Here is a 23,716-nt window from a genome sequence, read left to right on the forward strand (position 1 = left end):
CAGGGAGGGGGCGGGGCCGAGGCTGGCGGGCGCGGGGAAAATGGCGGCGGCGGCGAACGGGACTGGAGGGAGCAGCGGGATGGAGGTGGATGCAGCAGGTAACGGGCCTCGCGGGGGCGGCCTCTGGTGACGCCCCTCGGGGAGGGACGAGGCCCCCCTGGACTCCCGGGAGGAGTCAGCAGGCGGGACGGCAATACCGCCCCCTGGACTACTTGCGGGAGGGATGTATGGCTCCGGCTCTGCCGTCTCCCGCTCGCAGCTTCGGGGCAGAACGTGCGGCCCCGACTCTCACTCGCCCTCCTTTTTCTCCACCCTCAGTAGTCCCCAGTGTGATGGCCTCCGGCGTGACGGGGAGCGTCTCCGTCGCTCTTCATCCCCTCGTCATTCTCAACATTTCAGACCATTGGATTCGCATGCGCTCCCAGGAGGGGCGGCCTATGCAGGGTGCGTGTTCGGCGTAATTCTCCCACCTCCTCTCCTTGATCACCTCCCCCAAATAGGGGTCTTTGGCCTTTCCGTTCCGGAGTCCGGTTCCCCCTCCCCCAGGTCACCGTGTCTCCAGCATTCGGTTCACACTGACCTCGACCCTTGGGCCGTAATGATGAGGGACAAGATTCCTAACCTCGTGTTTTATGTGTCGTTCTCTCCCCCCAGTGATTGGGGCTCTGATTGGGAAGCAGGAGGGCCGAAATATCGAGGTGATGAACTCCTTTGAGCTGCTGTCCCACACCGTGGAGGAGAAGATTATCATTGACAAGGAATATTACTACACCAAGGAGGAGCAGTGTGAGAGGGGAATAGACCTGGGGAAGAGGAGTGGGAGTAAGAAAAAAGGCAGAGTGGGGAAGATGGAGAGTGTTGGGAAGAAATAGGAGAATAGGACAAGAAGGGGGGAATGAGGAGAGTAGCGGAAAGGATCCCAGAAAAAGAACACATTTAGATATTCCCTGCAAAGACAGTAAAGGATGAGAGTAGAAGGGATTAATTATTTTGAGTTGAGCCAGGAGTTGAGTGGGGAGGGGAGAAGCTGATGAAAAATATATCAGGAGCTTCCAGTTAAGGGAGGGTGATTTAAAGAAATTCTCTGTGCTCTGGCTCTTTCTCTGCAGTCAAACAGGTGTTCAAGGAGCTGGAGTTTCTGGGTTGGTATACCACTGGGGGGCCGCCTGACCCCTCCGACATCCACGTCCACAAGCAGGTACACGTGCTCACGATTATGTGCTGGAGCAGAGCACGAGGGTGAGGGGAGGGGGAAAGATGAGCTTTGACACGTCCACCATTCCCTCTTCCAGGTGTGCGAGATCATCGAGAGCCCTCTGTTTCTTAAGCTGAACCCTATGACCAAGCACACAGATGTGAGTAGTACTGACCCCGTGCCTCTTTCATCCTCCTCCCCTGGTCCTTTACGACATCTCTGTTGGGTCGAATCTTCCACCTGAAGTGAATTCTCCCAACAGCAGCCGTGTGCCTTTGGGTTAGTCATTGAACCCCTAAACTGCTTTTTGCCTCCCATGTGAGATGGGGATTATCCTTACTTCAGTGGGTCCTTGGGGAGATTAGTTGGGAAAAATCTATTGTGGAAGAGCCAAGCCCAACTTCTGGCCTGGGGTAACTTGGGTGCGCTCGCTGTTGGTGAGCGCTGTCTCCTTTGCTTCTTTCCAGCTTCCCGTCAGTGTTTTTGAGTCTGTCATCGATATAATCAACGGAGAGGTAATGCCCTACCCTTCCACCCTCTGATTCTGCCCCTGGCCTTTCCTGCTTCTGACTCTGCCTTGGTGCCCCGTAGGCCACCATGCTGTTTGCGGAACTGACCTACACTCTGGCCACGGAGGAAGCTGAACGCATTGGCGTCGACCACGTGGCCCGAATGACAGCCACAGGCAGCGGCGAGAACTCCACTGGTAAGGAAGGCTGGAGGGGCTTCCTTGGCCGTGGCGCTGGGAAGTCCCGCCATGTGCCTTTTCCTCCGTGGCTTGTTCCTGTCCCCCTGCAGTGGCCGAACACCTGATTGCGCAACACAGCGCCATCAAGATGCTGCACAGCCGGGTCAAGCTCATCTTGGAGTATGTCAAGGCCTCCGAAGCAGGTGGGACAGGTGTCTCCCTGGTATTCATACCACTTTTCTTCTCCCTCCTGGGGAGGAGACAGCTTCCACATTAATGCAGTCCTTTTGTGCCTTTAGGGGAGGTCCCCTTCAACCATGAGATCCTGCGGGAGGCCTACGCCTTGTGTCACTGCCTCCCAGTGCTCAGCACAGACAAGTTCAAGACAGACTTCTACGATGTGAGTGTGAAACCCAGGCCGGGGAGGTGGGGCTTACGGACATCTCCGTATGTAGGACCTGGGACAGTCCGCTGTTCCCGGGGCAACTGGTCCGTTTCTTCCAGCAATGCAACGACGTGGGGCTCATGGCCTACCTTGGCACCATCACCAAGACCTGCAACACCATGAACCAGTTCGTGAACAAGTTCAACGTCCTCTATGATCGACAAGGCATCGGCAGGCGGATGCGGGGGCTCTTCTTCTGAGAGGGTACTTGAAGGGACGATGCACAGGTCGGACAATGGTCCCCCAGGGGAGGGGTGTCTCAGTCCCGTTAGAGAAACCTCCTGTCGATAATAAAAGGGGAGCAGCCCCTCAGCACCCCTTCCAGTGGCTCTGTCCTCTCTGTTGGGCACCACACAGCTTTCTCAACTTGGATCTTAAAAAGAGGCCTTCGGTTCCAGCCTTGCTCAGGCACGACAGCCTGCGGTGATGGGGTGCTCACTGCCACTTGGGGTGACCCCATGTCCGGTCCAGTGGATACGTCTACGTGGAGCCAAAGGCTGCTGGCTTCCGCCCCAGCAGGCTCTGTTCTCTGAGGTCTCCCTGGGACAGCAGTGCAGAGACCAGCCCTACACATTTGACCGATGACCGTTTGTCCACGCTAAGCGAGTTTGTCTTTTCTGGATAGCCCTGAAGTTCTGACCCTACGGGCACTGTTCATTGCCAAGGAAGAGATTTCTCTCGTTGCTAATGCTCACTGAGTGCTTACGACAGGGAGACCTACACCTGACCCAGGGGCGCCTTACCCCTCGCAGGCAGAGGCTCTGGAGGCCATACTAGAGGCCAAGTGCGAACGTGGGGACTGGTACTTGTGGCCATCTGTGTGAGGTGTCCTATCTATCTCCCTGTGCCAGCCTCCAGCTCGCTGTCCCTCACCCCTGAACAGAGCTTTAGAGTGGGAGTTGGGGACGAGGGAAAGTCTGAGCTTTGAGGCATTTTAGGAAGTAGAAAAGGAGAGCTGTTGGCTTGGAGTTTTCTGCAGTTCATACTGGCGCGCTCTCTCCAGAGCCGGGGGGCACAGTAGGACCGAGAAGGGGATTGGAGCGAAGATCCAGCTTCCACGCCAACTTGGCACAGCGGGACTTAGGCTGGGGACACAAGGCGTAACAGTACCTGGCAGGTAGAGTGGGCGCCTTACTCGCTAAATTTATGGGGTGGACGGGATAAGACATGCATAAGGGAACAAGGTCAGAATCTAGAAAACTCCTAACACCCTGTTTGAAGAGATCAAAGCAATCTGCAAACAAACACTTTATTGGCAAAAAGAATAAAACAAGTGCAGCTCAGGAGAAAAGGAGGGGGGTCCTCCTTTCTCCTCAGAGGCATCATGAGCTCTTCCAAGGAAGGGGGAGGTCAGCACACGGAAGGAACTCGGAGTAGACCCCAGCATCTCTCAAGCCGGATGGAATCAGACAAAAGTGATCCGTGTCCGGGCGGTATTAACCTGCCAGACGTTTAACTCCTCGTACTCATCTAGAGCCGCCTGGAACTGGGCAGGAGTGAAGCCACGGGACACACAGCGCTGCTCTGCCTCTGCGAACCGCACGCTCCGGCCCTCGGAGACCAGCTCCCGCACGGTGGCAAATATCACATCTGCCGGCCTCTGGGTCCTGAAGGGAACAGCGGGGGTGTGCGCGCTCAGCCCTCCGAGGCAGACACCACACGCGTGTGGACCACAGAAGCCCCAAGGTTGAGTAGCTGGGGCGGGAAAGCCCAGCCCCGGGGGGCTCACCTGGCCGGCTGCCCCTTGTCGCCCAGCAGGGAGTCCTTGGACATCTCCATGAGCCTTATGGCTTCGTTCACATCCTCCTTCTCCACCGTGTCCACCAGCCGCAGCCGCGCCTGCGGGGAAGGGAGGGAGAGATGGGCACGGAAGGAGGGGATGGGACAACACCGCCCCCCCCGCCCCCCAGCTCTAGCTTTCAGGAGGGCGGCCCCGAAGATGCGATGAGAGCCCCCCGCCCAGCAGCCGCAGTGCGGGGCCGGCACTGTCAGACCGAGACAAGTGCAATGCGCGGGCAGCGTCCAGCAATTGCCCAAGTCTCCGCCTTGCAACGCTGGCCAGTCCCGGGCTTCCGCTGTCCTGTGAGGGAGACCAGACCCTTCGGAGCTCCCCTGGGCTCCCCAGCACGACAGACAGAGCAGGGGGAGCTTGGCCAAGAAGGTGACTGGCAGAGATCGCATCCCCGGGGCTCGGGAAGTGCTGGCTCAGCAGTAGGTCAGGTAATCACGCTACCTGCACGAACAGCACTTTGGAGCCCCCGGGACCAAGGTCCAGGGTGTGTGGACAGAACTGCAGGTTTCTAGCAAGGAGCTAGGACACGGGGAGCGAAGGCGACCCCCTCACCACGCCCCCCCCCCGCCCGAGGCTGGAAAAGTGGGAGCCTGCCTCTCCCTCCGGGGACGCCGTGTGTGCCCTACCGGAGCAGCAAGTACCCACAGTGCGGTAGCACGCAGGACCGCTATCTGCACTGTCAGCACTTTAGCACCGGCAGGGCCTGAGTGGGAGGGAGGCGGCCGCAGGCACAGCGGGGCGGGCTGCCCGGGGAGCGTCGGAACGGCCCCCCGCCAGCAGAGCGGCCTGGGCGCTCACCAGAGCCGTGGACAGCCGCAGGATGGCCAGCAGGGTCCGCGCCGAAGTGTAGGTGGCGTCCTTGCTGGCCCAGGCCTCCCGCCGCATCTCCACGTACGCGGCCGTGATATAGTCGGCCAGCGACTCTGGCACCGCGGGCTGCTTCTCCCGGCACATGGCGATGTACCGTCTGCGGGAGATGAGGTTCATGGGAAAGCAAGGCTGGGAATTTTCCATTTAAGCAAAAACTTGGGGGATGGGGAGGGGGCAGTTTCAAGTAGCAAAACAAATTCACTTGAGCATCACTGATGGTGGTCTCCAAACAACACATTACAAATGATTTCTAGGAAGTTCTCAGAAAAAAGATTTTATGGAATAAATCCATCTGTCACAAGAGATGGTCAAATCCCCTCCCCTGAACCTAGGACAGGGGGCGGGGGGAATACACCTGGCCGAGGGGAGAACTGAGGGCTCACTGGGGCCCCTCGGAACCAACAGATCAAATACGGCAAGCAGCACCCAGCCACTCCTGATGTCAGAACCTGCCTCCCCCGAGACAGGCACCTGGTGAGAAAGGGTCTGATGCCAGGTTCTTCTTGTGAGGCCACGGGGTGGTACTGAAAAACCCGTCCCAGGAGACGCATACACAGCCCGAGCTGCTGCCACACGGGGTGCGGGGGGGAGGTCAAGCACCCCGCCCTTGCCCCAGCTCTCCTACCTCATCAGCTTCATGTCCAAAGGCTCAAACTGCGCTGGGGGCTGGCGGCTGTGCTGGTGCACGTAGGTGATGTGCTGGGCCAACCTGGTGAGAGAGCAGGCAAGTAGACACGTCCTCCTGGGGGCTACATGCCCCGTCCCACCCATGTCCCAGCTCACCATCCCTTCACGGCGCGGCAGGGAGGCTCTCCCAGGAAATCGTCACTAGGGTTTTAGTCCTGACCCCCTATCCCCTGAAGCGCCATGGACTAGCTCCTGTGTTAAGAGGAGAAGGCTCTGGAGTTCCCGCCAGCAGGGTACTGAAGGAGTTTCCACACCTCCCTCCCTCCAGACCCTCGGGGTGTGTGCCCTGGAGAGTTGAGCTCCACTCACCGTAGATCATTGTCCCGGTCAGGCCGGTCCTGGATCAGCCAGAGGAGATCAAACCGGGAGAGCAGCGCGGCAGGAAGCTGTATGTTCTGCTCCAGGCTGCGGCGAGGGTTGTAGCGCCCGTAGGCAGGGTTGGCGGCAGCCAGGATGGAACAGCGGGCGTTGAGCGTGGTGAGAATGCCGGCCTTGGCAATGGAGATGGTCTGCTGCTCCATGACCTCGTGGATGGCCGTGCGGTCCGCCTCGGCCATCTTGTCGAACTCGTCGATGCAGCACACGCCCTGGTCCGCCAGCACGAGGGCCCCGCCCTCCAAGGTCAGCTCTCCGCTCACGGAGTCCCTCAGCACAGCCGCCGTGAGCCCCACTCCCGAGGAGCCCCGGCCCGTGGTGTACTGGCCTAAACGGCAGGATCAGGAAAAAAGCAGACACGCTGAGGAAGAGGAAAAGAACAGGGGAAGAAGCAAGAATAGGGCAGATGTGAGGCCCACACTGGAACCGCTCTACCGACCCACCAGGTCCAGGCCTTCCTGAGACAGCTGAAAATTGAGTGTTGGCACCGGAACCACCTCCCGTCCCTGACCCCCCAAGGCACAGAGAAGCATGGGGGCCCTACTATCTGGTACATTCACCGCTCCCTGGGTTTGGTTACTCACTGCGGGGTGCCAGGCGATCGATGTAAGACAGGAGCTGAGACTTGGCCACACCGGGATCCCCCATCAGGCAGATGTTGATGTTGCCTGGAAGAAGAATTGAACCCCCAGGTAACCTTCCTTCCTTCCATGCAAGTTGCCCAACAACACACACTCTCGAGATCCTCCCCAATGCCCGTTATTTCTTCTCATCCCTCCCTGTGTCCACGAAGCCCAGGTGCTGACTCTTTTACTCTGTGACACAGACGTCACAGATTTGATCGGTGTCACAGAACACTGGTCCTTGACATCCTGGCTCCCTCCCAACTGCCCCCTCATCCCCCCCTCACCTCTAATCTTCATGCCCCGAGGAGACTGGTCCACCCCTCCCACCAGCAGCAGCAGCAGGGCCTTTTTCACGTCTTCGTGCCCGTAGATCTCTGGGGCAATGGAGGCCGCCAGCTTCTCATAGAAATCCTCCTCTGTGGGACAGTTGAGAGTACTTGAGGGTGGGATTGGGGGGGGTGCCAGGAAGAAATTCCCGCTCCCAGGCTCCCCAAGGCCACTCACCTGCAATCTGCCTCAGCTCTTCCCTGCTTAGCTCTCCAGCCGCAGACTCCTCGTCCTCATTCTTGTTCATCTTCACGACCCGATGGGCTTCCAGGTAGGTCTCAGAGAGGAGACCCTGGGGCAGGAAAACACCAGGGCAGAGATGCAGGCCCTCTCGCTTGCCCGTTCCCCCGACTCCCTCAGCAGTTCCTGACAAAAGCCTCTGTGTTACTTCACCACTGACGGTTCTCTCTGCGGGGACAGCGGGAGCGGAGGAGGAGGAAGGGAAATCTCTTCCTCCTCCTTTCAAGCCCCTTTCTTACCTGTACCACCTGCCGGAACCCAGTGCGCAGGATCGGCAAGAAGATGCCAGTGACACTGACGTGGTCCCCGGGCTGGGCGATCCGTGTGTTCTCGCCTTCTACCAGCACAGTGATGCTACGAGGGATGTTTCCCACAGGCACTTGGTCGCTCTACAGGGGACAAGGCCCACGGGCAAGGAGGAAGGAACACGAAGCCTATGAGGACCTCATCTTCCGGGCTCAGGCATCCCACCCCCTACTTCTCAGCCTCAGACGAGCCGATGGAAGCGAGCCCGAGATCTTCTTTGCCCCTTCCTAACTCAACTAGAAAGTTCAGTTTAAACCTCCCTCCTGCTCTAGGTGACCTCCCTTGCCTCAGCCTCTTGTTCTTCCTTCCTTCCGTTGAGTGCAGAACCTGAGGGGACCCCCGACTCCACCTTCCCTGGGGCCACGTACCCCAAACTCACATGTTCCTGCATCTTCATCTCCTGGAACTTGATGAATTTGGAGCCACGCGTCTGCAGATACAGCCGCCCTCCTGAGCGGTTGGTCTGGCACTCTTGGCTCGGGCACATGATCAGAGGCATGAAAGTAGGGGACTGGATCTGGGATGCGAGAAAGGAAAGCGGAAGGAAACGGAGTCTGTTACCAAGTCAACACTTCCTCCTCACAGTACACACCACCAACTGGAAACAAGGTCTTGACCTATCCTGAGCTGATAAGGATACGAACCAAGAACACAAAATGGATGAAAACAGCACTACAAACCGGAAAAAAAAAAAGACACGTGAACACAGTCACGTTTTACAATGAAGACAACAAATAACACATAAACATCAGCAGAGAAAACCAGTTCTGAGGGAAACCACCACCAATTAAGTGCATTCCTATTTCTTGCTCCATACATACCGGCTGGTAGGTCTCTGCCCCACACTGGTCACACGTGTAAGTGGCCACCACCATTCTGGGTTTGACTTCCGAGACACGAGTGACGATTCCACGCACAGTGACCAATTTCCCCACAGAGTCAGCCCGTACTTCCCGGATCACGCGAGGCTTGTTACTGCTTGGGCCTTGAAAATACAGCTCACTAGGGGTAGAAAAGGGTCATGAGGAAGGTCCTGGAGAACAAATTCCCACACCCTTCCCCCTGAAACCACTCACAATCTGCGCATGAGCTCAGGAGGGTACTGGTTCTGCGGGCTTCGGGCTGCCCTGGGGTCTCGGGTCCGCTGCTCCATCATCAGCCGGTGCTCGATGTAAACATCCAGAACGTCTTTGTTTACCACCTGAAAAAAGATAGAAAAACGAATAGCAGGGTGAAGGAAGATGATAAAGGGCACCACACGGAAATTACTGCCCTCTTTCTGCCAACTCAGAAAACCACCAGTATCTGAGAAGCTTCCCGAAAGCAACCTGTTCCCTACCCTCCACTTTTCTGCAACCGCTCACCTCCCTCTCCTTGTACTGAGGCAGCAGCTCTTGTACGGCATCGGCGAAGAGTCTTGCGTAGCGTCTGGCGTTCTCACAAATCGAGTCCACCAACTCGGGGTCATCCTCAGCTACGTCGTCTAGGTCTACGTACATTGCCACTTGCTCCCGATGAGCCAGTCGAACCTGCGGTAGGGAAGAGACGGCAACAGAGCCACGCTTACCCTGCTGGGCAGTATCCGCCACCCACAAGGGAGAGAGCAGCAGGAGACTCGCTTCTCAGCACTCAAGACAGCCTCCGAACTCCTCAAGAACAGTCTGATCTTACGCGTGTACAATTACATCCACTTACTGTGTTAAATACATCGCCGAAGGGGTCACCCTAGAGCATGTATCTAACGAAATAAGCCAAGCCACCTCTTACAGCTCCTTAAGCAAGCACCCCTTCCCTCCATTTTATCTTAGACTCACCAACTGGTTCCCATACTTGAATTGCTTCTTGCCAAATTCATCATCCTGGTAAAACTCTTGCAGGAATTTCTTAACCTTTTCTGGAAGGAAAATGTAAAATCACGAGAATCAGTCTTCCAGATACTTTACCGCGAACCCCCTTGATATTAATCTAAAAAACTCGCTTTCACTTACAAAACGTATGAAGGAATCAGTTTACATGAACATCTAAGTAAGCCTTCGTAATTCTCCCCAAGTAGGGCAGAACTCCTTCTAACAAATCTGTTCTGACCTAAGGAAGGAGAAGGGGCCCGGGCAGTTAAGACCATTACCCAACAACCTCCCCCCCACCCCCTGCACCCCGGGAATTCCAGTCTCTGTCTTAAAAATCTCAGTACTCTTTCCCAAAGACCTCCCACACCCCGCCACACACTCCGAGCTCAAGGTTCTCAGCTTTTCTTCCAGGTGTAAGGTTTCCCCTTTTCTTTCGGTCTCCCCAGTCTTTCCACTAGGCCCGTCCTCCACCCCACCCCCTCTCCCGCCACTGCTTCCGCTCTTAGTAAACAAAGAAGCACATGGGCCCAGAAGCAGCCGCCTCACAGCCCGGGATTCCTCCGCCCAGGGCGGGAGCCCGTCCGGCGATTGGCCGCCTCGTCCAGGGCCACTCCGTCCAACCCACCACCTCCTCTCTCGGGCTCCCGCGAAGCCCCCCAGTTCCAGGCACGCCCCCACCCCGAGCTGCTCTTTCCAAGGCCGCCGCGCGGAAGGACACTGTTTACACACGACACTACCTCCAGCAACGTCGCGCAACTTCCGCCCGCCTTCACTTCCGCTTGGAGGTTGGCCTAAAATGGCCAATCCCGGCGCGCAGCGGCCTGGGCCCGCCCGCCCCCGGGACTCCGGCGCGTCTCTGGAGGACGCGGGCGCTCCGAATGCCTAAGAGCACGGAGGAAGGCGGATCCGGGGTGCCCGTCCCTGAGGACGCAAGCCCTTAGACAGGGTCTCCTGCGGTCTAGGTCTCTCCCGGGCAAGACCCTTCCGTCTGGGGCTCCCAGTCCGGCTGTCCACCCCCCCCGCCCGCGAACCCCCACTCCTTCCCCGAACAAGATGACCGGCTCTTCTCCGACCTCGGTGGCCCGCGCGCCTCCCAGGCACCGTCTGCCTCTGCCCCGCCGCCTCCCGACCCTGCCTCTGGCCTCGCGCGCCGAGCCGGGCCCCCGAGGACGCCGGCTCACACCAAGAGGTGTTGGCCGGGAGGCTTCCCGCGCAGGACGTTCCGCCCAAATTTGCATACCCTCACCTTTCTCGAGCACGTAGTCCTTAACTGCCATCGCCCGTGCGGCAGCAGTTGGCAGGTTCAAGGCTCTCACTCCCCGGACAGCAGAAAGCGTCCGCGCGGCGGGCTATTGCCGACCAACCGAAATTGGCGCGAAACGTCGCGCCCCACGTGACCGCCGCCGCTGCGTTCGGGCCTATCAGAGAGGAGGCCTTTCGCCCCGCCCAGTCGCCCGCAGGCTCCAGCCTCGACCAATCATCGGGCGAACCTGGGCTGAGTGACGGGGCAGCGGCGCGGGCACCGGGAGGGAAAGGCGGGGTGGGGCGGGGCGGGCGCCGGGTTTCCCGCGGTCCGAGCTGGCAGGGGCGGTGGAGAAATTGTTCTTAAAGGGCCAGGCCGCGCGCGTCCTTTTGTTCCGGGGCCTCAGGGCGGGGCAGGCCCAACTTTCGCTGTCTCCTTGCTTACTCTCCAGAACCGCCATGATCTCCCAGTTCTTCATTCTGTCCTCCAAAGGGGACCCGCTCATCTACAAGGATTGTATCCTTGACTTGCGGGGCGGGAGGGGGGCCTGGGTGGGAGTAGTGCCTCAGAGCCAGCCTGTGTCGCCGACTCCTTAGCTGTCCGTCCACCGGTCAGTCCGCGGGGACAGTGGCGGCCGCGATGTGGCCGAGCTCTTCTACCGGAAGCTGACGGGACTGCCCGGAGATGAGTCCCCGGTTGTCATGGTAACCAGTGGCGGGGAGTCGCGTAGGCTCCCGGCGGGCGGGGGTGGGGGGCTGTTTCCCTGAGAGCTTCTGCTTGGGGGAGTACCTTCTGCCAAATCATCCGAGCGACAGTTTCTCGAGCGCTAACACTATACCGGGCACAGCTCCGCCACTCCGGGGTAGGTACTGGGGGGCTACCTCCGCTGACACATTAGGCAGCTGGCCCCCCGTCGGGGGGGGTGGTCCTCGCTCGCCCCAAGGCCCACCGCTAGGAATTCTCGAGGGCGCTGAATCACAACTCTCTTCCTAACGCTCTCTTCCCCGCCTCTGCCTCAGCACCACGATGACCGTCACTTCATTCACATCAGACACAGCGGCCTCTATTTGGTGGCCACGACTTCAGAAAACATTTCTCCCTTCAGCCTCCTAGAGCTGCTCTCCCGGTGAGGAGGGCGGGGCTGGGCACCTGGGCGCGGGGATGCGACCGTGGGAGCGTATGCACACTCCGTCCTGTTTCTCAGGTTGGCCACTCTCCTGGGTGATTACTGTGGCTCCTTGAGCGAGGGGACCATCTCCCGCAACGTGGCTCTTGTCTACGAACTCCTGGATGAAGTGCTGGTGAGGGCCAGGGATCTCCCCCACCGCACCCCAGGCCCTGCAGACGTGTGCTGTGATGGGGAGCTTAGTCCATTCATTTTCACCCCTTTCCTCCGCTGACCATCCAAGGGCTGTCCTTCCTCTGCCTGCAGGACTATGGCTACGTACAGACCACGTCCATGGAGATGCTGCGTAACTTCATCCAGACCGAGGCTGTGGTCAGCAAGCCCTTCAGCCTCTTTGACCTCAGCAGCGTTGGCTTGGTTAGTCAAGGGAAAGAGGAGGAGGAGGAGGGTTGGTGGGTAATGTCAAACCTGAAGATCGTTGCTTTGGGTGCTTTCCAGTTTGGGGCCGAGACGCAGCAGAGCAAAGTGGCCCCCAGCAGTGCAGCCAGCCGCCCCGTCCTGGCCAGCCGCTCTGACCAGGTGAGGGCGGGCGTCGTGGATTTGGACCCTCTGATTTTTTTCTGGGACACCAGAGATGGAGATCCTGGCATTGTTAGACATGGATAATTCCTTCCCTTACCCGTGTCCCTGCCCCAGGGTCCTAGCCTCCACTGCCCTGTCCTTTCTGCCTGTCCACTTTAGAATACAGGCTGTTCTGCCTCCAAGCGTCCAAATCCCCTCTCTTCCTCAGAGCCAAAAGAACGAAGTGTTTTTGGATGTGGTCGAGAGGTTGTCTGTGCTGATAGCATCCAATGTAAGTTTGGGCCCCCAACCCTAGAACTGAGGACAGATGGCATTTGGGAAATGTACGGGGAGGTGGGTGTCATCCCTGGGCCTTGAGCTCTCTGCCACTTTTAGGGCTCGCTGCTGAAGGTAGACGTGCAGGGAGAGATCCGGCTCAAGAGCTTTCTTCCCAGTGGCTCTGGTGAGAAGTCTGCAGGCTTGGCCCAGGGTGGGCTCTGGGACAGGCTCTTTGGTGCCGTTTGGTGGTATCTGGCAGCCTTTTCTGACATTCTTTTATCTGACAGAAATGCGCATCGGCTTGACCGAAGAATTTTGTGTGGGGAAGTCAGAACTGAGAGGTGAGAAGAAAGTAGGTCTCTCTTTCCTACGTAGAGGTCACTGCCAGAAGTTGCGTGGAACACAGAAACAGGTTCTCCCCCAGCTCTTCCCTGTTGCTCTCTTGCACAGTGTGGGTTCCAAGAGGAGACTTTCTCTCCGTCCAGGTTACGGGCCGGGGATCCGTGTGGATGAGGTCTCATTTCATAGCTCGGTGCTTCTGGAAGAATTTGAGTCTCATCGAATTCTGCGCCTACAGCCCCCACAGGGCGAGGTCAGGATCGGGCTGGCCTTGCATGTTCCATCCACCATGGGGAAGGGAGTTAGTTCAGGGGCGAGGAGACCAACCTGACCTCCGTTCCTGTCTGGTCTCAGCTGACTGTGATGCGGTACCAACTCTCAGATGACCTCCCCTCCCCGCTCCCCTTCCGGCTCTTTCCCTCTGTGCAGTGGGACCGAGGCTCAGGCAGGTGAGACCATTTCCCTGTTCCAGAACTTCTCTGAAGTCTAAGCCAAGACAAAGATGTTCCCAAAACTCATTATGGAGGAGTGGTGGTAATAGGGTACAAGTCAGAAAAAGACACCCTTCCCTCAGCGTGGACTCAGCTCTTAGTGGATTCGCTGGGGCACGACCCACCCAGCAGCCATGCACAGAGGCCCTGGGGGGGGGTTGGTGAGCTGCCAGCGAGTGACACTACTGTGCCCTTCCACGCAGGCTCCAGGTTTACCTGAAGTTACGATGTGACCTGCCCCCAAAGAGGTATGAGTGGGGGTTAGCCAAGCCTAGTTCTGTTACGTGGGGTAGGACCCAGGGCCCACATACCTATTGCTCCCGCCTTCAGCTGCATCCACCGGTAGCACTTGGGCTGAACCCTGGCTGTGATGCTAATGAAGAGTGGGAACTGGTCACTCACTGACTTCCAGGGACTGACTCTGTTCCTCTGTTCTTTGTAGCCAAGCTCTCAATGTCAGGCTGCACCTTCCCCTGCCACGAGGGGTGGTCAGGTTAGTGGGTGAGCCGCAGGGGCTTGGGAGGTCGCACCAGCTTCCCTGGACAACAGGGTGGCCCCGGGAAGGGTGGAACTGGCCTGCCCCAGGAAGACAGGACTGAGCGCAGCGCCTCTCCAAATTCCAGCCTGTCTCAGGAGCTGAGCGGTCCCGAGCAGAAGGCAGAGCTGGGGGAGGGAGCCCTTCGCTGGGACCTGCCTCGGGTTCAGGGCGGCTCCCAGCTGTCAGGCCTTTTCCAGGTACAAGCCGTTTACTCTCGGAGACCCTCTCCTCCACCTGCACGTTCAGCCCCACCCCACCCCTCCTCATGCGGTGGGCCTCCCTGCCCTCCGTCCTCTCTGGGCCTCAGTACCCGTCCCCGGCCTCTGTCCCTTACAGATGGATGTTCCGGGCCTCCCTGGGCCTCCTGGTCAAGGACCCTCCACCTCGGCCCCTCTGGGCCTGGGCCCCGCCAGCCTCTCGTTTGAACTTCCCCGGCACACGTGCTCCGGCCTCCAGGTTCGCTTCCTCAGGCTGGCGTTCAGACCCTGCGGCAATGCCAACCCCCACAAGTGGGTGCGACACCTAAGCCACAGCGATGCCTATGTCATCCGGATCTGAGGCTCCCCAAACGAGGACACGGGCAGCAAAGATGGTCATCTGTGGAGCTGGAGAGGACGATACTGTCTTTTCCACCCTTCTGGCCCGTGGCGATGGATCTGGCTCAACAATCCTGAGTCCTGGGAGTCCAGGAGACCAGTCTTGGTCGACAAGTTTGACCTTCCCGTGGCACCGGACACAGGAAGGGCTGAGGTGGATCAGAACTTACAAATCAAACTTTTATTCTGAGGAACTGGCTGTACAATATCTAAAAAAAAGTAACACGGAGGAAGCAAACTATTACTTCCTTCCACCCCACCTGTGTGTGTGTGTGTGTGTGTGTGTGTGTGTGTGTGTGTATGTGTATGTGTCGGGGACAGAACACTGGCAGGTGTGCAATGGCATTAAGGCGCAGGCTGAGGGGAGCCAGATCCAGGGGGCTGGGAGCCATTAGCTTTTGGAGTCCCTGGAGCTGGAGGGGGGCTATCCCCAGCTTCCTGTTTCCCCCCACAGAGGGCACTGCCTCCAAGCGGGGAGGGGGCAGAGGATGGGGGAGGAGCTGGAGAAGGATGGGAGGCAGGGCCTCCTTTGCCCTCCCCTGTGGGGGGAAGAGAGACCACGATGTACTTCTGGACGCTGCCGGGCCCAGAGGGAGCAGTGCTGGGGGGTGCGGTGGTGGCCGTGGAGACCAGCTTGACGATGGGCTGCACGCTGGGGACAGTGGTGGTGACGGGAGAGGTAGTGGTGGAGCCTGAGCCGGGGGCTGAGGTGCTGAGGGACAGGACCTAGGGGAAGAAAGGAAAGGCGCTGCCTGGGGGAGGAGTCACCTGCTCAGTGGGACAGCTGGTAACAGTTCACGGGCTTAGGAGCCTGGAGGCTGCGCCAGCTCTGAAAGCCATGCTCGGATGAGCAGCCGTGGCCTCACGGGCCTCCTCCAAATGCCCCTTCCTGCTCCTGTCTTTGGGCCCAGAGGGAAGCGGGTTCTACTCTGGAGCCCCCCGGGTACTTGAAGGTAACCCTGGTCGTGCTCCCCACCATCCCTGGTCCCACGAGGCTCCCAGTACCTGCTGGGTGGAGGAGGCGCTGGAGGAGGACGACATTACAATAAACTTGGTCGGAGGAGGGGACGGCTGAGGCGGGGCGGCGGCTCGTGCGGACACCAGCGTCTGCATGGGCAGTGCGATGGAGCCCGGGACCTTCAGCAAGCCAGGGGTCCGAGGGCCGGGCTGCGGGGCCTGGGAGAGGGTCAGTGTGGGCCGGGGCTGCACGGACAAGAGGCGAGAAGAAAACATCAAGGTCTAAGAAAAGGAAGGGCACCTGTTGCTGCTGCTCGGCGGGTCTGATGGGGTTGGGGAATCCTCCACTAAGAGGGCCAGACTCCCCCAACACTGCTCACTCAGAGGGCCCTGTGTTTTCCAAAAGTGAGCTCGTGTCTGAGATCCCCCCCATCCCTCTTCTTCACCAAACCCCTCCTCCCCCATCACGGACCTGAGTGATGGTCAGAGTGGTCCTGTTGACCTGCTGAGCCTGCAGAGCGGCCTGGGCCCGGGCCTTGACAACGTGGGAGCAGAGGAGGGGTCCGAGGGACCCAAATTCTGCCCGATAAGCATCTTGATTGTCAGGTGGTAGGCGCAGCTTTGCCAGAACAGGGGCACAGTGTTTCTGCGGAGAAAGCAAAGAAAAGCCAATAGGTGGGGGGCTGGGCCCCTCAGGAAGTGTGACAGGTAGGGCGTGAGAAAGAAAGCACCCCGAATTTCAGTATGTTCCTGGCACAGGTCGGACTGCTGGGACAGCCGTGTGTGTGAGGACTGCTGGCTTTTCTTCAGGAGAGAACAAGCACCCACTGGTGTGACTGGGTGACTCGCTGAATACACTGGTGATTTCTAAGGGGTGGCTGGTCCACAGGGTGATGCCTTGTACGAAATGGAGCACAGTGACGTGGAAGCCTCGGGCAGTCCTGTCTAGGGCATGTCCTGGGCTGAGACCTAGGACCTCTCATTTCCTACTTAACCTCTTGGCGCCTTGGTCTCCGTCTGCAGAACAGTATTGGACTCTGACCATACAAGGCAAAGACAAATAAAAGCAAATAAAAGACAACCATTGCCTGCTGAACATTGTACCCGTGTGTGTGTGGGGGGGAGTGGGAGTGGGAAGAAGAGGGAGGGCAGGCATGGGCGCTCTGGTCACCAGGAGGAGGCTTTGCACGTGGTCAGCTCCGATGCGGTCGATGTTGCTCAGCACGGGGCCGTCCAGGACGCTGCGGATCCGCTCCCCCTCCTGCTGCAGCCGTGGCAGAATCAGAGTCTTGATCACCTGTCGGAAAGGAAGGGGAGAAGCCAGGAGTCCTGGGTCACCACGGGGTCTCCTGGGTGGGGCTCTTGCTCACTAGGACCCACGATACCTCCTTTCCCCCAGGGCTCCCCGCCACACCGCGGGGGCCTCACATCGTGTCCCAGTTCTGCCAGGCCTGCGATGGAGCCATAACGTGTGGTCCACGGAGTCTTCTCGTCCACCCAGCTCTGTAAGGGGAAGGAAGAGAAGCCCGGGTAAAGGAGCCTGAGAGACTAGCTGTTATGGACCAAGTCTCATGAACACACTTTTGCTGTGGGTCATGAAGACATGATAGAAAGAGCCCGAGTTTGAGGCCCTGTCCCTCTGCCCTGTGTTTTTGGTGTCCCTTTCCTCTTGCCACACTGACCCGTCCCCCCGGCTTGGCTGAAGCTCTTCGTCCTGGTCACCACCCTGGGGTGGAGATGTGAAACTGTTTACACTCCTCATTCTTTAAGATTTATTTATTTGGGGGGGGGGTGGGCAGAGGCAGAGGGAGAGAGAGAATCTCAAGCAGACTCCCTGCTGACTGCGGAGCACCGAGGAGCGGGGAGGCTCAATTCCATGACCCCGAGATCATGACCTGAGCCAAAATCAAGACCCGGACACCCAACCGACTGAGCCACCCAGGTGCCCCTACACTCCTCATTCTTGCTCACCTTGGTGAAGGTCTTGGTGATCCGGGACTGGATGTTGTTAGTGGTCGTGCTGAAATGCTTGCAGATCTGGGCCACGAGGCGGGCAGCAAAGTCCCGGAGTGCCCAGTGATTGTCCACATCTGGCCGCAGGCACAGCTGTCTGCTCACAATGCAGGTCATCACCGCCGGAATCAACTCATGCACCTAAGGAAGATGCGGCGAGCTGGCGGATTCTGACAAATGGCTTCCCAGCGGTGGCAGCAAGGTGCCCCGACCCTGGGTGGAGAGGGGAGTGGGCAGGACCGCTCACGTATTTCTCCAGATACAGCGTGGGGTTATCCATCAGCGCCTTCACCATGCGCATCAGGTAGATGAGCAGGGCCAGGTTGTTCTGCACCACATTCACACGGACCTGTGGGAGGGGGTGGCGGGGTGGTGAGACCCTCAGATGAGCTCCCCCGCCGCCTCCTCACTGCCCGGAACCTCATCCTAGGTCCTCGCCGTCGGCCTCCTCACCCCCTCCGAGATGAAGGTGCTGAACCGTGGCAGCATCTGGTAGAGCCCCGGGTCCGTGGCAATGCTCTGCAGGGCCTCCTGTGGGGGGAGTGAGCGAGTGACGTGGGGGCAGAGACCGCAGACAGATCCGTGGGGCTTCCGGGAGAAGGGAGGCCGGGATAAAAGCAGGTCGGGGGGCCTCACCGCTCTCTTGGCCTCACAGGAGCCCACACAGGCTTCAGTGATCTCCTTGTAGTACAGCTGCTGCTCCACAGACAGCTCGTGGATGCTTCGCGGCTTCAGCCGCAGAGGGGCGCCCTCCAGCAGGGGTGGCGCCTTCTTCTCTTTCCCTGGGTGAATTGGGAAGACGGGTTTGAAAACAGGAGAGGCCTGGGACCAGACAGACCTTTGCTCCCCACCCAGTGAGACCTGGGGCCTGGCTCCTCTCAGGGCTCTCCAGCCACAGGTCTCACCCCTTGCCCAGAGCCCAGCCGTCTCACAGCTCACCGCATACCTTTGCGGCAGGAGTCAGGAGAGGCCTGGCCTAGCAGTACTGACCTTTGCCGTCAGCCGGAGCAGCCCCTTGACCTTTGCCTTTCAAGGGTCCATCTTCCTCCTGGCCTGGCTTTGCTGACTTCAGGGGTTCCGTGGCCTCAGCCTTCTGCTGCTCTTTGGGAGCTGGTGGCAAAGCAGTCACAGCAGGAGTGGCAAGAGAGGCAGGGGATGGACAGGAAGGAGAGGGGAGGCGAGACAGAGAGGGGTGGGCTCTGGGGATGGACAAGGCTACCTGGGGGTGGATTCTCCGGGATAGCTGGCTGGCAGCCTTCAATGCTCAGCCAATGAGCTGCGAGGAAAGAAGGTGTCAAGTTGAACGGCTGGACATGGACACCGAGGAGTCACTCCACACTAGGAACGTCTTTTCTGCCCTGTTCCCACTTCCTACAACTCACCAGTGATCTCACGCAGCGGGCTTCTCCACTTGTGACCCCCACCCCCTTTTCCTCCTCCCCGCCACCTTGCTCTCCCCACCCCAACCTTTGAGGCAGACGTCCAAGGGCACTCGGGGCAGAGGGGTATTGATGATGTCGCTCAGATCAACCTCCTTCTCCTCGTAGAAGTAAAGCTCCCGGCCCCCACCAGAGGCGAAACGGAAAGGAATGAACTCCTGAGCATGGAAGCCATACAGTGGCTGTATCAGGAGAGAGAGAGACACCGGGATGAGAAGGGAGCCTGAGGAGGCACGGCTGAAGGCAGGCGCAGCATCTGGGAGGACGGGCCTCACCACCCTGCCCCCACCCTGTCCTGTCTCCATCACCTCGACATTCTTTAGCTTCAGCGCGTAGTCAATGTCACTGGTGGTGAGCTTCTGCCGCTTCCCCATGTGCATGAACTTCAAGGCGTCCTGGCGGGGAGACAGTCAGTCATCTGCTTGACAGCCTGAGCAAGAAGGGGGCCTGAGCAGCACCCCTGATCGGACGCAGGGCTGGGCGGATGGGGCAGGTTACCTGGGCGATCTCCTTGATGCGGTAGCTGACCTCGTCGGTCAGCAGCTGGCAGGTCTCCTCCTGAATCTGCGCGATCCCCATCGACTCGGCCACCACCTTCATCGACTCCGAGGGCAGCACCGTATTGCTGAGCTTCAGCTTCTTCTCCTCGGCCATTCTGCAGCCCCTCTTTCCCTCCCCCAAAGAGCGATACCCCAGGGTGGAGAGATGGAGACCCTGGCAGGGGGATGGGAGATGTGAGTCACCTTTGGGTGTAACAGAAGCTGGCAGCAATCCGATGCAGCGCAACACAAGGACTGAGCTCGGATTCTGTGCCAGTGCTGTGCAAGTGAGGCAGTGAATGGACGTGGCCTTGACTGAAATCCTGGCCCTCGACGCCCTAGCTGGGCTATCTGGGCAAATTACTGACATTCTCCCAGCTCTGGGTTTCTTCCCCTTATGTGGGATGTGGAAAAGGCCTTGTTTCCTAAGGTTGTTTCACGTATACGTTCATCTCTCCCGCCCCTTCTTGCACCATTATTCGTGCCTGACACAAATGTGCAGTAACGGTTAAATACGACGCTCCCACTCTGAGCCTATACACCCGTACAACTGAACGTGACAAAAAAACACACAACCATCCCAACCGGTTCTCACTTTGAATTCACGGCCGTGAACCTCAGATGAACCCCTCACGGTGCCGGGCAATCATACTACACCTCCCTGCACTCAGATACCTCCTCCCTTCCTCACTTCAGGCCATCAGAAGAGACCTCCACAGAATCCCACCATATCCACCAACGTGATAGCCCCCGCGCCCACATCCTCTGGCTTCCCACCTGTTATTTATTTCTTTATTAAAAGATCTTATGTATTTATTTGACACAGAGAGAGAGAGAGAGCACGCACAAGTAGGCAGAGCAGAAGGCAGAGGGAGAGGGAGAAGCAGGCTCCCCGATGAGCAGGGAGCCCGACATGGGATCCCAGGACCCTAGGATCATAGTCTGAGTCAAAGGCAGACACTTAACCGATTGAGCCACCCAGGCACCCCCCTCCAACCTGTTACTTTAAATATTTTATTTTTTAAGAAGGTAGGTTCCACACACAGCACGGAGCCCATTATGGGGCTTGAACTCATGACCCTGAGATCAAGACCTGAGCTGAGATCAAGAGTTGAATGCTTGGGGCGCCTGGGTGACTCAGTTGTTAAGTGTCTGCCTTTGGCTCAGGTCATGATCCCAGGGTCTTGGGATGAAGCCCCGTGTTGGTATCCCTGCTCAGTAGGTAGTCTGCTTCTCCCTCTGCCCCTCCCTGCTGCTTGTGCTCTCTCTCTCTCAAATAAATAAGTAAAAAAATCTTAAAAAAAAAAAAAAAGAGTTGGATGCTTAGCCACCCAGGGACCCCCTACCTGTTAGAGAAGCCGCTTGTGCCCCTCACCAACTCCCAACACTTCCTCCCTACATCACCACCAAGTTTTCAACCTACCCAGTCATTCCTGCCAGCCTACAAAATGGACTTATTCCTCGCATCTTAAGAAAACAAAACGGTGGTCTAGCCATACAATGGAATAGTATTCAGCCTTAAAAAGGAAGGAGATTCAGACACGTGCTATGTCATGGATGAACCTTGAGGACATTATGCTGAGTGAAACAAGGCAGCCACAAAAGGACAAGTGGTGTATGATTCCACTTGTACGAGGTTCGTAGAGGAGTCAAATTCATAGACTCTGCAAGTGGAACTGGGTTGCTGGGGGTAGGACAGGGAAGAATGGGGAGTTAGTGTTCGATGGCAATGGAGATTCAGTTTTACAACATGAAGAGTTCTGGTAGGATGGATGGTGTGACGGTTGTGTAACGATGTGAACATATTTAATCCCACTATATTGGCTACTTGAAATGGCTCAGAATGGTAAGCTTATGTGTATTTCACCACAACTACAAATATAAAACAACATTTTCTTCATTCCACTTTCTCAGCAACATATACCATGTTTCTTGGCTCCTCCTTGCAACCAAACTCCCTGAAAGTTATCTTAACTTTCTAATTCTTCTCTCCTCTCTTGCACCTACTCCAAGCAGGCTTCTGACACCACCAGGTCCCCAAAACCACTCATCAAGGTCACTGATGACTCCACATTGCCGAATCCAAGGTACACTCTCTGTCCTCATCATACCTGACCTGCCAACAGCACACATTATAGCTGACTACTCCCTCCAGAAAACTCTTTACTCCACTGCCTTCCCCTGGCTTTCCTCCTACCTCACTGGTCACCCCCTCTTGGTTTCCTTGACCAGTTCTTCCTCTTCTCATCTGCCTAAGGATGCTGCCTGAGCTCGGTCTTTTGTTTTCTTCTGTAGCCACACTTACTCCATTGATGACGTCAACTACCCTCAATTTTCAATATTACTTATAGGCTGATGATGGCCAAATTTATATTCTCAGCCCAGAACATTCTTCCTAACACCAGATTTGTATATCAAACTGTCAACCTAAAATCTCTTCTAGAATTGAACTCTTGATCTCTCTCCCCACCTGCTCCATTTTTCTTCATCTTCATGGCAATACCATCTATCCAGGCACTCACTCTGTATGTGAGCCCTCACATCAAATCAGCCAGGTGATCCAACCTGATTCCTCCACTCCCACTGCATGGCCAAGTCACCATCATCTCTCGCCTGGTTAACTTCAACAGTCTCCTGACAAGGACTGCTTCCACCCTTGCTCCCCACATCTATCCCAACATAACAGCCAGAGTGATTCTGTCAAAATATAAATCAGACTGGGTCATTTCTCTGCTCAAAAGCCTGTAATGGCTTCCTGTTTACCACAGAGTAAAATCCAAAATCCTAATTACAGTCTGTAAGGCCCTTCATAATTTGGCCTTTCCCCATCACATCTCTGATCTGGTTTCTTTCCTTCTTCCATCTTGATCCGGCCCCATTGTCCTCCTGCTGTTCAAACCTCACAGGGAAGCTCTTGCTTTATGGCTTTTGCTCTTTTCCATCTGCCTAGAATGCTCTTCCCCAGATGCCAGCTCGGCTGCCTACTCCCATCACCCTATTCAACACCACACTCCAATCCCACTCTGCTTTTTCCTCTCATGGCATTTAACATCTACTACTATATACTGTATTGTTTCTAATTGTTTATCACTACCACACCTTCCCCTTCCAGCCCCCACTGTGTGGGCAAAAATCTCTGTAATGCTCACTGATGTATTACAAGATCCCACACTGGTGCATGAGCCACTGTACTCAGTAAATCATTTGTTGAATAAATCAGTGAATTACAAGGCTTAGAGATGTAGGTGCTCAATAAATACACGGTACCGCCATTATCAAGATGAACAAGATATAGGTCCAAGCTTGGAACCTGCTTCGTGACCAAAAGGAGAGCGGCTCGCATTAGGAAGACTACTGTCAAAAGTGTTTAGACTGACTGCGGGGTGTTGATGGGGGCGTGCTGGAGGGGTGAGCACGGGGGCGAAAGAGAAATTTGGTCTCCTCCTCCACTGTTTTAAGTCTTATGTTCAGGGAACACATTTATTCAACACATACTTTGTGCCTGGCGCGGGTATACAAGACGCTGTCGTATCCCAGGTCACTGGCGAACTCTTACTAAGCCTTCAATCCCCTCAGTACCCTCTGCCAGCTCACAAAACATGCTACGACCTCAGGAGCCCCTCAGGTCCGTGGAGTTGGCAGGAAAGCTTCACAGAAGAGGGTTAACTTGAACGAGATGCGGGTAGTGGCTTACCCAGCAAGGAAGCGAGGCGAAGCTCCCCAAGCAATGGGTACAGCGCGGAAGAAGGCGCTGAGAGCCCACCTCAGCCCCCCAACATCCTCCAATGCAAACACACACGCACACACGAAGTCCCCACGCGCACGGACACACAACCCACCGTCCTCCTCCAGGTTCCCAAATAGGCCCTTCAAAGGGCCTAGTCCCGGGCACTCAAACCTGCCCCCGCCAGCCGAACGCCCCACGCATAAAAAGTCTCTCACCGCCGCCAAAGCGCCGCTCACCCGGCGCTCGGCGCCATGTTGGCCCCGCCCCCTCCCGGGAGCAGGTCCTGGCAGAGACGGAGAGGAAGTCACTGCCCCTTCCCCGAGCCGGAATGAGTCTCCTAGGCTCACGGCCTGAAGTGGTTTAAAAAACGAGGTTTTCTGTCTACGTGCAAGAAGCACACCCTCCTGCTGCAACTACTTCAGTTTATACGTTCACCACCCGGCGACCAGGACCCCAGGAGGCGCCACAAA

The 23,716-nt window shown here is 57.3% G+C and overlaps 4 protein-coding genes across 15 annotated transcripts; 2 read left to right on the forward strand and 2 right to left on the reverse strand.

Annotated features, from left to right (window-relative positions):
• Positions 1-6: 6 nt before the first annotated feature.
• Positions 7-2,649, forward strand: COPS6 (COP9 signalosome subunit 6). 2 transcript variants are annotated; one of them, XM_019793212.2, is made up of 10 exons: positions 7-98; positions 319-444; positions 655-786; positions 1,110-1,198; positions 1,293-1,355; positions 1,663-1,710; positions 1,787-1,901; positions 1,994-2,086; positions 2,183-2,283; positions 2,388-2,649. In XM_019793212.2, the coding sequence occupies exons 1-10, from the start codon at positions 41-43 to the stop codon at positions 2,526-2,528; spliced, it is 966 nt and encodes a 321-aa protein (XP_019648771.2). In that variant the 5' UTR covers positions 7-40; the 3' UTR covers positions 2,529-2,649. The 2 variants fall into 2 exon arrangements, with proteins under 2 accessions (XP_019648771.2, XP_019648772.2); XM_019793213.2 differs by having other exon boundaries at positions 8-98; positions 322-444.
• A 914-nt stretch (positions 2,650-3,563) lies between these two features.
• Positions 3,564-10,801, reverse strand: MCM7 (minichromosome maintenance complex component 7). 6 transcript variants are annotated; one of them, XM_019793199.2, is made up of 16 exons: positions 10,024-10,117; positions 9,540-9,636; positions 9,366-9,445; positions 8,916-9,080; positions 8,628-8,752; positions 8,373-8,553; positions 7,931-8,068; positions 7,485-7,634; positions 7,183-7,297; positions 6,963-7,094; positions 6,637-6,720; positions 5,987-6,380; positions 5,616-5,699; positions 4,919-5,087; positions 4,058-4,167; positions 3,734-3,935 (listed from the first exon to the last, which is right to left on the reverse strand). In XM_019793199.2, exons 4-16 carry the CDS (start codon positions 9,048-9,050, stop codon positions 3,734-3,736), a joined length of 2,019 nt encoding a protein of 672 aa, XP_019648758.1. In that variant the 5' UTR covers positions 9,051-9,080; positions 9,366-9,445; positions 9,540-9,636; positions 10,024-10,117. The 6 variants fall into 6 exon arrangements, with proteins under 6 accessions (XP_002930453.1, XP_019648758.1, XP_019648759.1 ...); XM_019793200.2 differs by lacking the exon at positions 10,024-10,117 and adding an exon at positions 9,778-9,989; XM_002930407.4 differs by lacking the exons at positions 9,540-9,636; positions 10,024-10,117 and adding an exon at positions 10,645-10,801 and having other exon boundaries at positions 3,564-3,935.
• Positions 10,802-10,956: 155 nt separating this feature from the next.
• AP4M1 (adaptor related protein complex 4 subunit mu 1) lies at positions 10,957-14,904 on the forward strand. 2 transcript variants are annotated; one of them, XM_034669878.1, is made up of 15 exons: positions 10,957-11,157; positions 11,257-11,345; positions 11,661-11,767; positions 11,846-11,942; positions 12,074-12,184; positions 12,242-12,346; positions 12,558-12,620; positions 12,725-12,791; positions 12,895-12,948; positions 13,093-13,199; positions 13,301-13,395; positions 13,641-13,685; positions 13,880-13,930; positions 14,061-14,172; positions 14,312-14,904. In XM_034669878.1, exons 1-15 carry the CDS (start codon positions 11,100-11,102, stop codon positions 14,531-14,533), a joined length of 1,383 nt encoding a protein of 460 aa, XP_034525769.1. In that variant the 5' UTR covers positions 10,957-11,099; the 3' UTR covers positions 14,534-14,904. The 2 variants fall into 2 exon arrangements, with proteins under 2 accessions (XP_034525769.1, XP_002930452.2); XM_002930406.4 differs by having other exon boundaries at positions 10,958-11,157; positions 12,266-12,346.
• Positions 14,839-23,693, reverse strand: TAF6 (TATA-box binding protein associated factor 6). 5 transcript variants are annotated; one of them, XM_034669875.1, is made up of 15 exons: positions 23,483-23,693; positions 19,479-19,694; positions 19,289-19,375; positions 19,009-19,162; positions 18,761-18,817; positions 18,532-18,651; positions 18,178-18,323; positions 17,995-18,072; positions 17,789-17,890; positions 17,500-17,682; positions 16,957-17,031; positions 16,700-16,825; positions 16,001-16,174; positions 15,577-15,774; positions 14,917-15,297 (listed from the first exon to the last, which is right to left on the reverse strand). In XM_034669875.1, the coding sequence occupies exons 2-15, from the start codon at positions 19,632-19,634 to the stop codon at positions 14,917-14,919; spliced, it is 2,037 nt and encodes a 678-aa protein (XP_034525766.1). In that variant the 5' UTR covers positions 19,635-19,694; positions 23,483-23,693. The 5 variants fall into 5 exon arrangements, with proteins under 5 accessions (XP_034525767.1, XP_034525768.1, XP_034525766.1 ...); XM_002930404.4 differs by having other exon boundaries at positions 23,462-23,618; XM_034669874.1 differs by having other exon boundaries at positions 23,359-23,607.
• Positions 23,694-23,716: the final 23 nt, after the last annotated feature.

The sequence above is a fragment of the Ailuropoda melanoleuca genome, chromosome 10, assembly GCF_002007445.2.
Source record: "Ailuropoda melanoleuca isolate Jingjing chromosome 10, ASM200744v2, whole genome shotgun sequence".
Classification (NCBI taxonomy): domain Eukaryota; kingdom Metazoa; phylum Chordata; class Mammalia; order Carnivora; family Ursidae; genus Ailuropoda; species Ailuropoda melanoleuca.

Bases quoted from the DNA above. Each gene is read 5' to 3' on its own strand.
- MCM7 (XM_002930407.4), bottom strand. From the start codon at position 10,675: ATGGCAGTTAAGGACTACGTGCTCGAGAAAG. The intron at 7,095-7,182 runs GTGAGTGGCCTT...ACTGTCCCACAG, and splicing joins AGAGCTGAGGCAGATTGCAG to AGGAGGATTTCTATGAGAAG. The intron at 4,168-4,918 runs GTGAGCGCCCAG...CCTTCCCCGCAG, and splicing joins TGCGGCTGTCCACGGCTCTG to GCGCGGCTGCGGCTGGTGGA.
- TAF6 (XM_034669876.1), bottom strand. From the start codon at position 19,634: ATGGCCGAGGAGAAGAAGCTGAAGCTCAGCAATACGGTGCTGCCCTCG. The intron at 18,652-18,760 runs GTAGCCTTGTCC...CTTTGCCACCAG, and splicing joins CCCGGAGAATCCACCCCCAG to CTCCCAAAGAGCAGCAGAAG. The intron at 15,775-16,000 runs GTCCGTGATGGG...TTGTCCGTGCAG, and splicing joins CCACTCTGACCATCACTCAG to CCCCGGCCCACACTGACCCT.
- COPS6 (XM_019793212.2), top strand. From the start codon at position 41: ATGGCGGCGGCGGCGAACGGGACTGGAGGGAGCAGCGGGATGGAGGTG. The intron at 99-318 runs GTAACGGGCCTC...CTCCACCCTCAG, and splicing joins GATGGAGGTGGATGCAGCAG to TAGTCCCCAGTGTGATGGCC. The intron at 1,902-1,993 runs GTAAGGAAGGCT...GTCCCCCTGCAG, and splicing joins CAGCGGCGAGAACTCCACTG to TGGCCGAACACCTGATTGCG.
- AP4M1 (XM_034669878.1), top strand. From the start codon at position 11,100: ATGATCTCCCAGTTCTTCATTCTGTCCTCCAAAGGGGACCCGCTCATC. The intron at 11,346-11,660 runs GTAACCAGTGGC...CCTCTGCCTCAG, and splicing joins ATGAGTCCCCGGTTGTCATG to CACCACGATGACCGTCACTT. The intron at 13,200-13,300 runs GTCAGGATCGGG...GTCTGGTCTCAG, and splicing joins TACAGCCCCCACAGGGCGAG to CTGACTGTGATGCGGTACCA.